This window comes from Grampus griseus, assembly GCF_964374135.1.
Source record: "Grampus griseus genome assembly, chromosome: 7".
NCBI lineage: Eukaryota > Metazoa > Chordata > Mammalia > Artiodactyla > Delphinidae > Grampus > Grampus griseus.
Genome location: NC_139001.1, coordinates 105,606,657 through 105,622,029, shown reverse-complemented (window position 1 = coordinate 105,622,029; position 15,373 = coordinate 105,606,657). Strand labels below are relative to the sequence as shown.

The following is a 15,373-nucleotide window of genomic DNA, read 5'->3' as shown; positions in this document are numbered from 1 at the left end:
CTAGAAGCAGGGATCTTTGGAGAGTAGATTGAAATCTTTGGATGGGCATAGACTATCCTATCATTGCCAAAATTCAAGGACACACTCAAGAGTGTCAGGAGAACACTGAAAGGACCAAGGAGGTTCTAATGGTTCTAAAGTGCATCATTAATAATAATAACTGACAGTAATAACTGAAATATCATGAATTTATGATAATATGAAAAATGCAAAAATATATGGAGTATATAAAAGTAATTATAATATAAAAAGTGGTTGAACATCATAGGGATAAAAACACACATACTTAACAATAATGAATACTAGAGTGGTGATCATTTTTCTTTTCCTTTTAGGGTTGTGCATCTGTACATGTGTGCAATTAGAAAGGAATGAACATAATAAGTTGTAATTGAGTCAATTCTTCTCAGTAAAGACTAAGATCCCCTAGCGCCAATGATAATATAAAATAAGAAGGTTGAAAAAGGATATGGCCAGTGATCACCATTGATGGTGATGTACCAAGAAGGTCTGATGGTGAGTTCCAAAATGAATTTCCCAGTCGTTTCTTAAATGATTGCCCAAGAAGATTTAAACCCTCATTTCCTAGTAGATGACACATCAATGAGATCCTACTCTTTATATTGATAAAGCTTTCTAGAATTTTCAACTCCATAAACCAGTAAGTCCATATATCACAATATACCATATCACCATGATGAGTTAGTAATTAAATTATGGTAAAAATTCCAAGCTTCAAGAACTAAATTCTATATGAAATGTGTTACTAAATTTTACTTTATATAACAAAGACCTAATTATAAACGATTGATAGTTCAACTCTGAACCATGTTTTACTGGGCACCAAGGCCTCTGCAAACAGGTATTAGTGCATTCACATCCCCCAGATCCAGAACCTGTGCTAATCTGACAGTTTATTTTTTTCCTTTGATACTAGGAAGATTACTGAAATTCTAAAAAGGTATAAATGACCTCTACGATTACTCTAACCTTGGAAATAAAAAGAATAGTGATAATGATGAAATTGGCAATTACAAAGAAAAATTTTAAACCTCAGGAGTTAGCAAATTTTACAATTAATATAACTGTAAGTGCATTAATGAGGTTTCAATTATCTCATGATTTTTGTTTGTCTATTTAAGGGTAGTAGGACATTTTATTTTAATTAATTTGCTTAGAAAAATTTGGTTAAATATGTCTATAAAAACTTTTCAGTCCAAAGAAATTCAGTATCTTTTACTTTGATTGATAACTTGTACAGTGCAAGATATTTGGATTTTGATAATTTAATATATGAATAAGTGTTATATTGTTAAGAGTTCAATATAAAATGAATATTACCTGTAAAAATAGATTTGTAAGGTAATTAAACCAAATGCACACAGTGTGACTGTTTCTTCACACACAAAACCCCTCAGACATTAAAAGAATCTGAACAATTAAAACATTTGTTTATGGGCTGAGGAAGAAAAGGAAAAGCCTCCATGGAGTTAAGGTATGAATTTGATGCAAATGCTGAATAAGGGTCAAACATAGAAGTGAGAAGAAGAAGGCCAGGGGTTTAGGGATATAAAGTTAAAAGATTTATTTCTTGACGATATAAGTCCGAAATACGTAGGTAGTAAAAAACTCAGGAATAAATGTAGATAAAGTGGTACAGGAGGGCAGCTGTGAATATCAACTTATTTCTTTTTCCCTTTTTAATTATTTTGTTTATTTTTGTTAATTTGGTCTATTCAATATACTGAAGGTGGAATTGGAGTTAAAGTTTTGAAAAGATGATATTAGGTAATAGGCAGAGATAATCGGAAGACATTGAGAGAGACCAATTTGAAAGTTATGCAGTAATTACCAAATGTGGTATAGAACCTCTGGCTTGGATAGTAAAATGGGACACCCCTGCACCAAGGAAAGAAAGATATGAACACCATTCCAGCAGAAGCCTTGGCAAATCTCTATGTGTGGGGAGGGGATGGGCAGACAAAAACTGCCCTTAGATTTGGAGCCTGGAAAATAGCTATCCAGAGGTCCATTTATTTCCAAAGCAGAAAGTCCCCCATTATTCCTCAGAAGGATTTATCTTTGCAGCTTGGCATTCACAACAGTACATATTTAAAGGCACACAAACAAGTCCCTGTCAATGTGAGCCACCCTGGGAATTCCAGGTACCCCATCACACAGTCAATAGCCCAGTAAAATAAATGTCTCCCTTTATTCTTTACCTGCACAAAGAAAGGTTTATTGTGTCAGGGAAATAGCATTTTTACTTTGGGTCTGTGAGTTCATGTTGTGGACGATTGTTTCCTAGGGTGCTTGAGTGTGATGAACTATAATTGTGAAAACCATGACATTTTAACAAGAAACAGCCTAGCAATTGTTTGCCCTACAATCTCCTACATGTAGAGCTCAGGTCTTAACAACATGGGAGTTTTGGGAAGGTCCAGGGGCCTCATGACATGGAGCCAATTAGGAGATAAAATGAATTTTAAAGACCTTAAAAAATGTTATTTTGGTAAAACACTTAACATGAGGTTTACCCTCTTATATTTTTAAGTACACAGTGCATTATTATTGACTGAAGGTACATGTATAGCAGATGTCTAGAACTTACCTTGCTTAAATGAAACTTTATGCCTATTGATTAGTAACCCCTCATTTCTCCCTCTCCCAAGTCCCTGGAAACCACTACTACATTCTTTGATTCTATGGATTTGACTATTTTAGACATCTCATATGAGTGGAATCATGCAGTATTTGTCTTCCTGTGACTGGTTTATTTCACTTAGCGTAACGTCAAGGTCTATCCATGTTGTTGCATATTGCAGGATTTCCTTCCTTTTTATGGGCTGAATAGTATTTAATTACACCTATATACCAGCAAATCAAAACCACAATGAGACATTACCTCACACTTGCCAGGAAGGCTATTATCAAAAAAAATAAAAGACAAGTATTTGCAAGAATGTGGAGAAATTGGAAACCTTGCACACTGTTGGTAGGAATGCAAAACAGTGAAGTCGCTATGGAAAACAGTGTGGCAGGTCCCCAAAAAATTAAAACTAGAACTATCATATGATCCAGCAGTCCCCTTTCCAAGATAGAAAAAGAACTGAAATTAGGATTTTGAAGAGATAATAGCACTCCTATGTCCATTGCAGTACTATTCACAATAGGCAAGATGTGGAAACAACCTAAATGTCCATCAAGTGGTAAAATAAATTTAAAATTGGCCTGATCCCACACTACATCAAATCAAGCTCACCTCAAAGGATAGGCTTTTTTTTTTTTTTTTTTTGCGGTACGCGCACCTCTCACTGTTGTGGCCTCTCCCGTTGCGGAGCACAGGCTCCGGACGTGCAGGCTCAGCGGCCATGGCTCACGGGCCCAGCCATTCCGCGGCACGTGGGATCTTCCAGGACTGGGGTATGAACCCGTGTCCCCTGCATCGGCAGGTGGACTCTCAACCACTGCGCCACCAGGGAAGCCCAGGATGGGCATTTTTTTTATTGTTGTTCTCACTCCACGTTTCCTCCATAACCCTATCTTTCAGCCAAATTCTATCATCCTTTCAAGCAGAAGTTATTACTGTTGGCTCTCAGCTTGGATCAGGAAAATAAAGCATGTTTTGAGTCCAAACTGTTAAAAACTAAGAATAATAATTTTAGAAAATAGTCACCAGCATGTGAAAATCAGAGAACTTCATGTATAAATATAAATTTGTGGATTCCTTTGAAAAAATTGAACATCTGGCAACATTTGTACTCCTTCCTGGAAACAATGGCTGATCATGAATAGTGGCCATCATTGGAGGTATAGCATAGGTGCGGAGTCCAGCTCCAGGCCGGAATGCCATCTGTGATTTTTGAAACCTGACCAGGGCAATTACAAGGCTTTGCCAGGCAAGCTACCCTCCCCACACTAGACTTGGTACACCAAACTGTGCATTGCAGTTTTCTGGAGTATGTCATGGTCAAGGACTCAGGCTCCCCTCCTCCCAGGTTGGCCATCCTAATGTGCGTATCTGCATGTCCAGCCCAGGCACTCCCACATGGAAGCCCCTGTAGGGGCCTCAGCTGAAGCACTTCTCCCTACTTTGATGTAGTGCTTTTCCTAACCTTTCCCCTTCTCACTAACCTCTGTCCATGGGTCCAAAAAAAGGTAAGAGGTTCTAGCTTAGCGCTCTTTGGCCTGAGATGATTCTCCCCATCTGCAATGATCCACCTGATTTAGCCCAGCGCCACTCCATACAAGGAAATGGAACAATGGAGAAATCTGCACCTCTCATTTTGCAAGGATTGATCATTACTTTTAGTTTGGTTCCTTGTTCTAACTATACCTACACTTGATGGCTCAACAATGATACCAGGTTTTAGAGCACTCCCTTTACACCATGTGCCTTTTGTAAGTTATTTGAACTTGAATTTCTGCTTCTAGGCATAGCCCCATTCTCACTTCATTCGGGAATCCATGACCACACAGCCCCTGACGGTCTCTCCTAAAATTGCATAGACTATTGCTTAATTCATATGGGGTCCATGCACAAAGAGAGTATCATCACATGGAAGCTTGAAATAGATGTGGTAACCCAAGCCTCACTCTAGATCTACAGAATCACAATCGGCATTGTACACGATCCCCAGTGGTTTGTATGTGCATGAAAATTTGAGAAACACTGGTATAGAACATCATTCTGTATCATCTGAATTAGCATTGTATGTGTTTGTCTATTTCATTTTGATATAGGAAGTTTTATTAACTAGACTTCAAGCATCTCAATAGTAGAGATTGTATCCTGGGATATTTCTTTGGTGTATTTTGCTAGATGAACGAGTAAAGGATGGTGGACACAGAAATTAAATACAAATTCCTCATCTAAAATAAAATTGTTCATTACCTGGCAGCTGTCTTGCCAAAACCTGTACCATATTTGTGACAACAGATACAGACACAAGGCGGACAACTGGCCGCTGGGCATGGCCAGCTGGTATGTATTTAGCCATATCCCTATCTTGACACATTTTGGTGACTTCTGACTCTGGCTTTAACTATTGGACTTGGTATTTTAAGTGCATTTTCCTCATTTTGACGCAAAGCACTTGCAAACTTTCTGACCTCTGTATAGCTCTGGTAGGATCTCTTACTATTCTTCCACCAGTACTGAAACCCTAGCATGGGCTCTATTGGGCTGGCATTTCAGTATTTTTTTTTAATCTGTTCAGAGGCATAAAAAAAGTTTGTCTTATTTTTTTCAGATAACAAAATAAGCACAAGTTAAACATTATTTGTGCCTATATTTTTTTCTTAACAATTGAATTAGACGAAAGATTAGCAAACTATGGCCTATGAGACAGCAGACTGCTTTTGTAAGTAAAGTTTTATTTGACACAGACACAGTTATTCATTTACACATTTATTGTCAATATCTGTTTTTGCCCTATAATGAAAGAACTGAGTAGTTGTGGCAGAAACAATATGGCCCTCAAAGCTTAAAATATTACCATCAACTAGCCTTTTAAGAAAAAGTTGCCAACTCTTGAACTAGTCAATTTGTTTAAAAAAAGTCAACAACCAAACAACGTTTTTGGCAACTGGCAGACAAATGACTGCTTGATTTATTTTTTTCATTTTTTAGCATGCCTTGTGTACTTAGCATCAATGACACTGAATGAAAGGGAAACACAGGAACTGGCATTTCAAAGGAAGCAAACGGTCACCTCATTTTTTTTATCCATGATAGACACAGTCTATCATTCACATGAGTACTGAATGTGTTTTGAGCTCTGAGTTTGCAATTATTTTCCATGTGTCAAACTTAAATTTTTTTCCAGTCCACTTCTTAAGATTACATCTTCAGAAAAGATGTAGAATATTTATTTTATTTATTTATTCACCAGTTTATTCAAATAGGAAGTTCCATGACTACAATACATCCATCATGCTATGCTAGGTACTGTCAAAATCAAAATTACAAATGTGAGATCTCAGTCTTAAAAGTGTTTACCATCCATGTAGGATTTGGTGAGCAACTGAGCTGCAAAATATGCATCTCCATTGATCGCCAGATTTGATTAACCTAACCTGGCTAATGAATGTCGATTTTCTGTGGGCTTATTCAATTAAAGGTTACCAGGCTGGTAGAAAATAGTGATTCAAGATTTTCTAGGCCTCAGTCAATCATATACAAATGGTTGAATTCCACTGATAGAACCTGGACATTGTCTCCACGGAACAGCACAAAACATACAGAAATGACAGGGCAGTTAGAAATGAGAGTCTATAAATGCATGTCTCCTGCCAAATAAAGAATGAAAATGTGATCCCTAGTCTCCCAAGGCACCTCCCCATCCTCAGCAAACATGGCTGTTGGTTCATGCTCTTCTGAGTTTCTCTTCCCCTTGAATATGGTTGGCATGTAAGACTCATGTTTTGACCCGTGGAATAAGGAAGATGTTACACTGCATAATTCAGAGTTAGGTCAGAAAATGCTTTGCAGTTTCCTTCCAGGTCTTCAGAGAATTCATTCCAGAGGAAACTAAATTCCACGTAAGAAATCCTATTTTGTGAGGCCATCGTGCTGTGATGGAGAGGTTCTGGAGGATGAGACCCCACTGAGGAGAGGGAAAGAGAACAAGGAACACTGGGCATCCACACGTGAAGGAAGGAACCCTTCATGAAGTGGATGCTCCAGACTTGTCTGCCCCAGCCGCTTCCATGTGGTTCACTGATGGACCACCCGGCAGAGCCCTTCCTAAATTCCTGGGCCATAAAATTGTGAGCAAAAATAAAATGGCACCCTGCCCCTCGTCGCGACATTGACGTAACACGCCTGCGCACTGGGCCTTGCGCGACCTCTAGGACTTACCCAGCAGGCAACGCTTCTGTCTCGGATTAAAATGGCGAGTAGGCCTGCCGTTGCACCATCAAGCAAATGGCTGGAGGGTATTCATAAATGGTATTACAATGTTGTAGGGTTCAGTAAACTGGGCTTAATGCGAGATGATACAATATATGAGCATGATGATGTAAAAGAAGCCATAAGAAAGCTTCCTGAGAACCTTTATAATGACAGGGTGTTTAGCATTAAGAGAGCACTGGACCTGACCATGAGGCAGCAGATCTTGCCTAAAGAGCAGTGGACAAAATATGAGGAGGATAAATTCTACCTTGAACCATATCTGAAAGAGGTTATTCGGGAAAGAAAAGAGAGAGAAGAATGGGCAAAGAAATAATCATGTAGTCTAAATCTGGATGCAGCTATCCTAAAGTATTTTTATGAAGCTGGTTAAACCTGAAATGTACAATGTAGAACTATCTGGGCTGTAAATGTATTACTTTAAATAAATCTCTATTATAATTATTAAAAAAAATTTTTAAAAATGGCAATTTTCAACCAGTAAGTTTTGAGGCAGTTAGTGACACATTAACATAAATCAGAAATGTTGGATGAACAGCTATCAATTTTAGGCTGCTGTGGTCAGGGAAGTATGAATTGGGAAGTAGGCTATGAGGTGGACCCTTAATGATGTTAAGTATAGTAGAGAGCAAAAGGCAATTGATATTAAATGATGACAAGGTATCAAACAGCAAAATATTAGGAAGCAGGGAAAAATCATATAAGTGGGAAATCCTGGCTCCAGGGAGCTTAAATCTTTTAGATGGAGATGGACAAACTCATATAAGTAAGTGTTACTGGCATAATGATGACAATCTGGCCAGAACAGAGTGAAACCCAAAGGACAGAAGTGTGATATTGAGGGTGAGGGGGGTCACGAGAGATTTTTTAAAGGAGATGCCATTTGAGCTAAACCAGATGGAACACAGGTTCAGGGGTGTGGATGAAAGATTAAAGCTCATTAGGAGAAAAATGAGAGAACCAGCCTAGATGGAAGATTTTACCAGTGCTGGGAAGAATACGGAAAACAAAGCTCAGAGAGGCAAGAGAGTAAGACATGAATAAAACCTTCCTGAGGCTGGGCTAGAAATCCAGTGGGTATCTTGGTCTCTCTGAACCCTTTTAGACCACATTCACTTCTCCTGTCTGTGCACTAAGGGAAACACCTGAAATGGTTTAAACATGCTTTGAAATTTGAAAGAAATATAGATCAATGGAACAGGATAGAAAACCCAGAGATAAACCCACACACATATGGGCACCTTACTTTTGATAAAGGAGGCAAGAATATACAATGGAGAAAAGACAGCCTCTTCAATAAATGATGCTGGGAAAATTGGACAGCTACACGTAAAAGAAAAATTAGAACACTCCCTAACACCATACACAAAAACAAACTGAAAATGTGTAAAAGACCTAAATATAAGGCCAGACATTTTAAAACTCTTAGAGGAAAACATAGGCAGAACACTCTTTGACATAAATGCAGCAATATCTTTTTTGATCCACCTCCTAGAGTAATGAAAATAAAAACAAAAATAAACAAATGGGACATAATTGCAGTCAAAAATCTCGCACAGAAAAGGAAACCATGAATAAAATGAAAAGACAACCCACAGAATGGGAGAAAATACTTGCAAATGAAGCAACAGAAAGGGATTAATCTCCAAAATATACAAATAGCTCATCAAAAAATGAGCAGCTCTGTCAAAAAAACACACAACCCAATCAAAAAATGGGCAGAAGATATAAATAGACATTTCTTCAAAGAAGACATACATATGGCTGAGAAACACATGAAAAGATGCTCAATACCACTAATTCACTAATTATCAGAGAAATCCAAATCAAAACTGCAATGAGGTATCACCACACACTGGTCAGAATGTCCATCATCAAAAAGTCTACAAACAATACATGCTGGAGAGGGTGTGGAGAAAAGAGAACCCTCCTACATTGTTTGTGGGAATGTAAATTGGTACCACCACTATGAGGAACTACATGAAGTTTCCATAAAAAACTAAAAATATCAGTAGAACTACCATATGATCCAGCAATCCCACTCCTGGGCATATATCCAGAGGAAACCATAATCCAAAAGGATACTTGCACCCCAAAGTTCATAGCAGCACTATTTACAATAGCCTAGACATGGAACTAAGCTAAAAATCCATCGACAGAGGAATGGACAAAGAAGATGTAGTACATAAGTACAATGGAATATTACTCGCCAAAAAAAAGAATGAAATAATGTCATTTGCAGCAACATGCATGGACCTAGAGATTATCATACTAAGTGAAGTAAGTCAGACAGAGAAAAACAAATATATGATATCACTCATATGTGGAATCTAATTTTAAAAAAAAGACAAAAAAAATGAACTTATTTACAAAACAGAAATGGACTTAAAGATATCAAAAAAAAACCCACTTATGGTTACCAAAGGGGAAACGTGGAGGGTGGGGGGAGGATAAGACAGAAGCCTGGGATGGACACACAAACACACTACTTTACATAAGATAGGTAACCAACAAGGACCTACTGTATAGCACAGGGAACTCTACTCAATATTCTGTGATAACCTATATGAAAAAAAGAATCTAAAAAAATGAATATACGTACATGTATAACTGAATCACTTTCCTGCACACCTGAAACTACTACAACATTGTTAATCAACAATACTCCAGACAGATACACTGGAAATACATCTAAACGTGGAACAACTACTACAGAACACCTACTGAACACTGGCAGAAAACCTCAGACCTCCCATAAGGCAAGAAAGTCCCCACGTACCTGGGTAGGGCAAAAGAAAAAAGAAAAAATAGAGACAAAAGGATAGGGACGGGACCTGCACCAGTGGGAGGGAGCTGTGAAGGAGGAAAGGTTTCCACACACTAGGAAGCCCCTTCCCAGGTGGAGACTGCGGGTGGCGGAGGAGGAAAGCTTCGGCGCTGCAGAGGAGAGCACAGCAACAGGGGTGCGGAGGGCAAAGCGGTGAGATTCCCGCACAGAGGATCAGTCCCGACTGGCTTGGCACTCACCAGCCCAAGAGGCTCGCCTACTCACCTGCCGGGGCGGGAGGGGCTGGGAGCTGAGGCTCGGGCTTCGGTCGGAGTGCAGGGAGAGGACTGGGGCTGGCGGCGTGAACACAGACTGCAGGGGGTTAGTGCACCACGGCTAGCCGGGAGGGAGTCAGGGGAAAAGTCTGGACCTGCCGAAAAGGCAAGAGACTTTTTCTTCCCACTTTGTTTCCTGGTGCGCGAGGAGAGGGGATTAAGAGCACTGCTTAAAGGAGCTCCAGAGACTGGCACGAGCCACGGCTAAAAGCGCGGACCCCAGAGACGGGCGCGAGCCGCGGCTAAAAGCACGGACCCCAGGGACGGGCAGGAGATGCTAGGGCAGCTGCTGCCGCCACCAAGAAGCCTGTGTGCAAGCACAGGTCACTATCTACACCCCTCTTCCGGGGAGCCTGTGCAGCCCGCCACTGCCAGGGTCCCGGGATCCAGGGACAACTTCCCCGGGAGAACGCAGCACGGTGCGTCTCAGGCTTGTGCAACGTCATGCCAGCCTCTGCCGCCGGAGGCTCGTCCTGCACTCCGCACCCCTCCCTCCACCCGGCCTGAGTGAGCCAAAGCCCCCGAATCAGCTGCTCCTTTAACCCTGTCCTGTGTGAGCAAAGAACAGACGCCCTCCAGCGACCAGCACGCAGAGGCAGGGCCAAACCCAAGGCTGAGCCCTGGGAGCTGTGAGAACAAAGAAGAGAAAGGAAAATATCTCCCAGCAGCCTCAGGAGCAGCGGATTAAAGCTCCACAATCAACTTGATGTACCCTGCATCTTTGGAATACATGAATAGACAACGAATCATCGCTAACTGAGGAGGTGGACTTTGAGAGCAAGATTAATTATTTTTTCCCATTTTACTCTTTTTGTGACTGTGTGTATGTATGCTTCTGTGTAAGATTTTGTCTGTATAGCTGTCCTTCCACAATTTGTCCTACGGTTCTGTTTTTTTTCTTTAAAAAAATCTTTTTCTTAATAATTATTTTTTATTTTAATAACTTTATTTTATTTTATTTTATTCTTTCTTCTTTCTTTCTTTCCTTCCCTCTTTCCTTCCTCCCCCCCCCCTTTCTTCTTTCTTTCCTACCTCCCTTCCTTCCTCCCTTCTCTCTCTCTCTCCCTCCGTCCCTCCCTCCCTCTCTCTCTCTCTCTCTCTCTCTCTCTCTTTTTCTTCTTTTTCTCCCTTTCATTCTGAGCCATGTGAATGAAAGGCTGTTGGTGCTGCAGCCAGGAGTCACTGCTGTGCCTTTGAGGTGGGAGAGCCAACTTCAGTACACTGCTCCACAAGAGACCTCCCAGCTCCACATAATATCAAATGGCAAAAATCTCCCAGAGATCTCCGTCTCAGCACCAGCACCCAGCTTCACTCAATGCCCAGCAAGCTACAGTGCTGGACACACTATGCCAAACAACTAGCAAGACAGGAACACAACCCCACCCATTAGCAGAGAGGCTGCCTAAAATCATAATAAAGCCACAGACACACCAAAACACACCACCAGACATTGACCTGCCCACCAGAAAGACAAGATCCAGCCTCATCCACCAGAACACAGGCACTAGTCCCCTCCACCAGGAAGCCTACACAACCCACTGAAGAAACTTTAGCCACTGGGGACAGACACCAAAAACAATGGGAACTACGAACCTGCAGCCTGCAAAAAGGAGACCCCAAACACAGTAAGATAAGCAAAATCAGAAGACAGAAAAACACACAGCAGATGAAGGAGCAAGATAAAAACCCACCAGACCTAACAAATGAAGAGGAAATAGGCAGTCTACCTGAAAAAGAATTCAGAATAATGAGAGTAAAGATGATCCAAAATCTTGGAAATACAATAGACAAAATGCAACAAACATTGAACAAGGACCTAGAAGAACTAAAGATGAAACAGACAATGATGAACACCAAAATAAATGAAATTAAAAATACTCTAGATGGGATCAATAGCAGAATAACTGAGGCAGAAGAATGGATAAGTGACCTGGAAGATAAAATAGTGGAAATAACTACTGCAGAGCAGAATAAAGAAAAAAGAATGAAAGGAACTGAGGACAGTCTCAGAGACCTCTGGGACAACATTAAACACACCAACATTCGAATAATAGGGGTTCCAGAAGAAGAAGAGAAAAAGAAAGGGACTGAGAAAATATTTGAAGAGATTATAGTTGAAAACTTCCCTAATATGGGAAAGGAAATAGTTAATGAAGTCCAGGAAGCACAGAGAGTCCCATACAGGATAAATCCAAGGGGAAACACACCAAGACACATATTAATCAAGCTATCAACAATTAAATACAAAGAAAACATATTAAAAGCAGCAAGGGAAAAACAACAAATAACACACAAGGGAATCGCCATAAGGTTAACAGCTGATCTTTCAGCAGAAACTCTGCAAGCCAGAAGGGATGGGCAGGACATATTTAAAGTGATGAAGGAGAAAATTCTACAACCAAGATTACTCTACCCAGCAAGGATCTCATTCAGATTTCATGGAGAAATTAAAACATTCACAGACAAGCAAAAGCTGAGAGAGTTCAGCACCACCAAACCAGCTTTACAACAAATGCTAAAGGAACTTCTCTAGGCAAGAAACACAAGAGAAGGAAAAGACCTACAATAACGAACCCAAAACAATTAAGATAATGCGAATAGGAGCATACATATTGATAATTACCTTAAATGTAAATGGACTAAATGCTCCCACCATAAGACACAGATTGGCTGAATGGATACAAAAACATGACCCATATATATGCTGTCGACAAGAGACCCACTTCAGACCTAGAGACACATAAAGACTGAAAGTAAGGGGATGGAAAAAGATATTCCATGCAAATGGAAACCAAAAGAAAGCTGGAGTAGCAATTCTCATATCAGACAAAATAGACTTTAAAATAAAGACTATTACAAGGGACAAAGAAGGACACTACATAATCATCAAGGGATCGATCCAAGAAGAAGATATAACAATTGTAAATATTTATGCACCCAACATAGGAGCATCTCAATACATAAGGCAAATACTAACAGCCATAAAAGGGGAAATCGACAGTAACACATTCATAGTAGGGGATTTTAACACCCCACTTTCACCAATGGACAGATCATCCAAAATAAAAATAAATAAGGGAACACAAGCTTTAACTGATACATAAAACAAGATGGACTTAATTGATATTTATAGGACACTCCATCCAAAAACAACAGAATACATATTTTTCTCAAGTGCTCATGCAACATTCTCCAGGATAGATCATATCTTGGGTCACAAATCAAGCCTTGGTAAATTTAAGAAAATTGAAATTGTATCAAGTATCCTTTCCAACCACAATGCTATGAGACTAGATATCAATTACAGGAAAAGATCTGTAAAAAATACAAACACACGGAGGTTAAACAATACACTACTTAATAATGAAGTGATCACTGAAGAAATCAAAGAGGAAATTAAAAAATACGTAGAAACAAATGATAATGGAGACACGATGACCCAAAACCTATAGGATGCAGCAAAAGCAGTTCTAAGAGGGAAGTTTATAGCAATACAATCCTACCTTAAGAAACAGGAAACATCTTGAATAAACAACGTAACCTTGCACCTAAAGCAATTAGAGAAAGAAAAACAAAAAAAACCCAAAGATAGCAGAAGGAAAGAAATCATAAAGATCAGATCAGAAATAAATGAAAAAGAAATGAAGGAAACGATAGCAAAGATCAATAAAACTAAAAGCTGGTTCTTTGAGAAGATAAACAAAATTGATAAACCATTAGCCAGACTCATCAAGAAAAAAAGGGAGAAGACTCAAATCAATAGAACTAGAAATGAAAAAGGAGAAGTAACAACTGACACTGCAGAAATACAAAAGATCATGAGAGATTATTACAAGCAACTGTATGCCAATAAAATGGACAACCTGGAAGAAATGGACAAATTCTTAGAAATGCACAACCTGCCAAGACTGAATCAGGAAGAAATAGAAAATATGAACAGACCAATCACAAGCACTGAAATTGAAACTGTGATTAAAAATCTTCCAGCAAACAAAAGCCCAGGACCAGATGGCTTCACAGGCGAATTCTATCAAACATTTAGAGAAGAGCTAACACCTATGCTTCTCAAACTCTTCCAAAATATAGCAGAGGGAGGAACACTCCCAAACTCATTCTACGAGGCCACCATCACCCTGATACCCAAACTAGAAAAGGATGTCACAAAGAAAACTACAGGCCAATATCACTGATGAACATAGATGCAAAAATCCTCAACAAAATACCAGCAAACAGAATCCAACAGCGTATTAAAAGGATCATACACCATAATCAAGTGGGGTTTATTCCAGGAATGCAAGGATTCTTCAATATACGCAAATCAATCAACGTGATACACCATATTAACAAATTGAAGGAGAAAAACCATATGATCATCTCAATAGATGAAGAGAAAGCTTTCAACAAAATTCAACACCCATTTATGATAAAAACCCTGCAGAAAGTAGGCACAGAGGGAATTTTCCTCAACATAATAAAGGCCATATATGACAAGCCCACAGCCAACACCATCTTCAATGGTGAAAAACTGAAAGAATTTCCACTAAGATCAGGAACAAGACAAGGTTGCCCACACTCACCACTCTTATTCAACATAGCTTTGGAAGTTTTAGCCACAGCAATAAGAGAAGAAAAGGAAATAAAAGGAATCCAAATCGGAAAAGAAGAAGTAAAGCTGTCACTGTTTGCGGATGACATGATACTATACATAGAGAATCCTAAAGATGCTACCAGAAAACTGCTAGCACTAATCAATGAATTTGGTAAAGTAGCAGGATGCAAAATTAATGCACAGAAATCTCTGGCATTCCTATACACTAAAGATGAAAAATCTGAAAGTGAAATCGAGAAAACACTCCCATTTACCACTGCAACAAAAAGAATAAAATATCTAAGAATAAACCTACCTCAACAGACAAAAGACCTGTAGGCAGAAAATTATAAGACACTGATGAAAGAAATTAAAGACGATACAAATAGATGGAGATATACCATGTTCTTGGATTTGAAGAATCAACATTGTGAAAATAACTCTACTACCCAAAGAAATCTATAGATTCAATGCAATCCCTATCAAACTACCACTGGCATTTTTCACAGAACTAGAACAAAATATTTCACAATTTGTATGGAAACACAAAAGACCCCGAACAGCCAAAGCAATCTTGAGAACGAAAAATGGAGCTGGAGGAATCAGGCTCCCTGACTTCAGACTATACTACAAAACTACAGTAATCCAGACAGTATGGTACTGGCACAAAAACAGAAAGACAGATCAATGGAATAGGATAGAAAGTACAGAGATAAACCCATGCACATATGGTCACCTTATCTTTGATAAACGAGGCAGGAATGTACAGT

The 15,373-nt window shown here is 39.3% G+C and overlaps 1 protein-coding gene across 1 annotated transcript; it reads left to right on the top strand.

Moving 5' to 3' along the window:
• Window positions 1-6,893: 6,893 nt before the first annotated feature.
• On the top strand, window positions 6,894-7,311 carry LOC309824890 (cytochrome b-c1 complex subunit 7-like; the record flags this gene model as incomplete). The annotated part of the gene is made up of 1 exon (XM_082658162.1): window positions 6,894-7,311. One exon carries the CDS (start codon window positions 6,894-6,896, stop codon window positions 7,227-7,229), a length of 336 nt encoding a protein of 111 aa, XP_082514288.1. The 3' UTR covers window positions 7,230-7,311.
• Window positions 7,312-15,373: the final 8,062 nt, after the last annotated feature.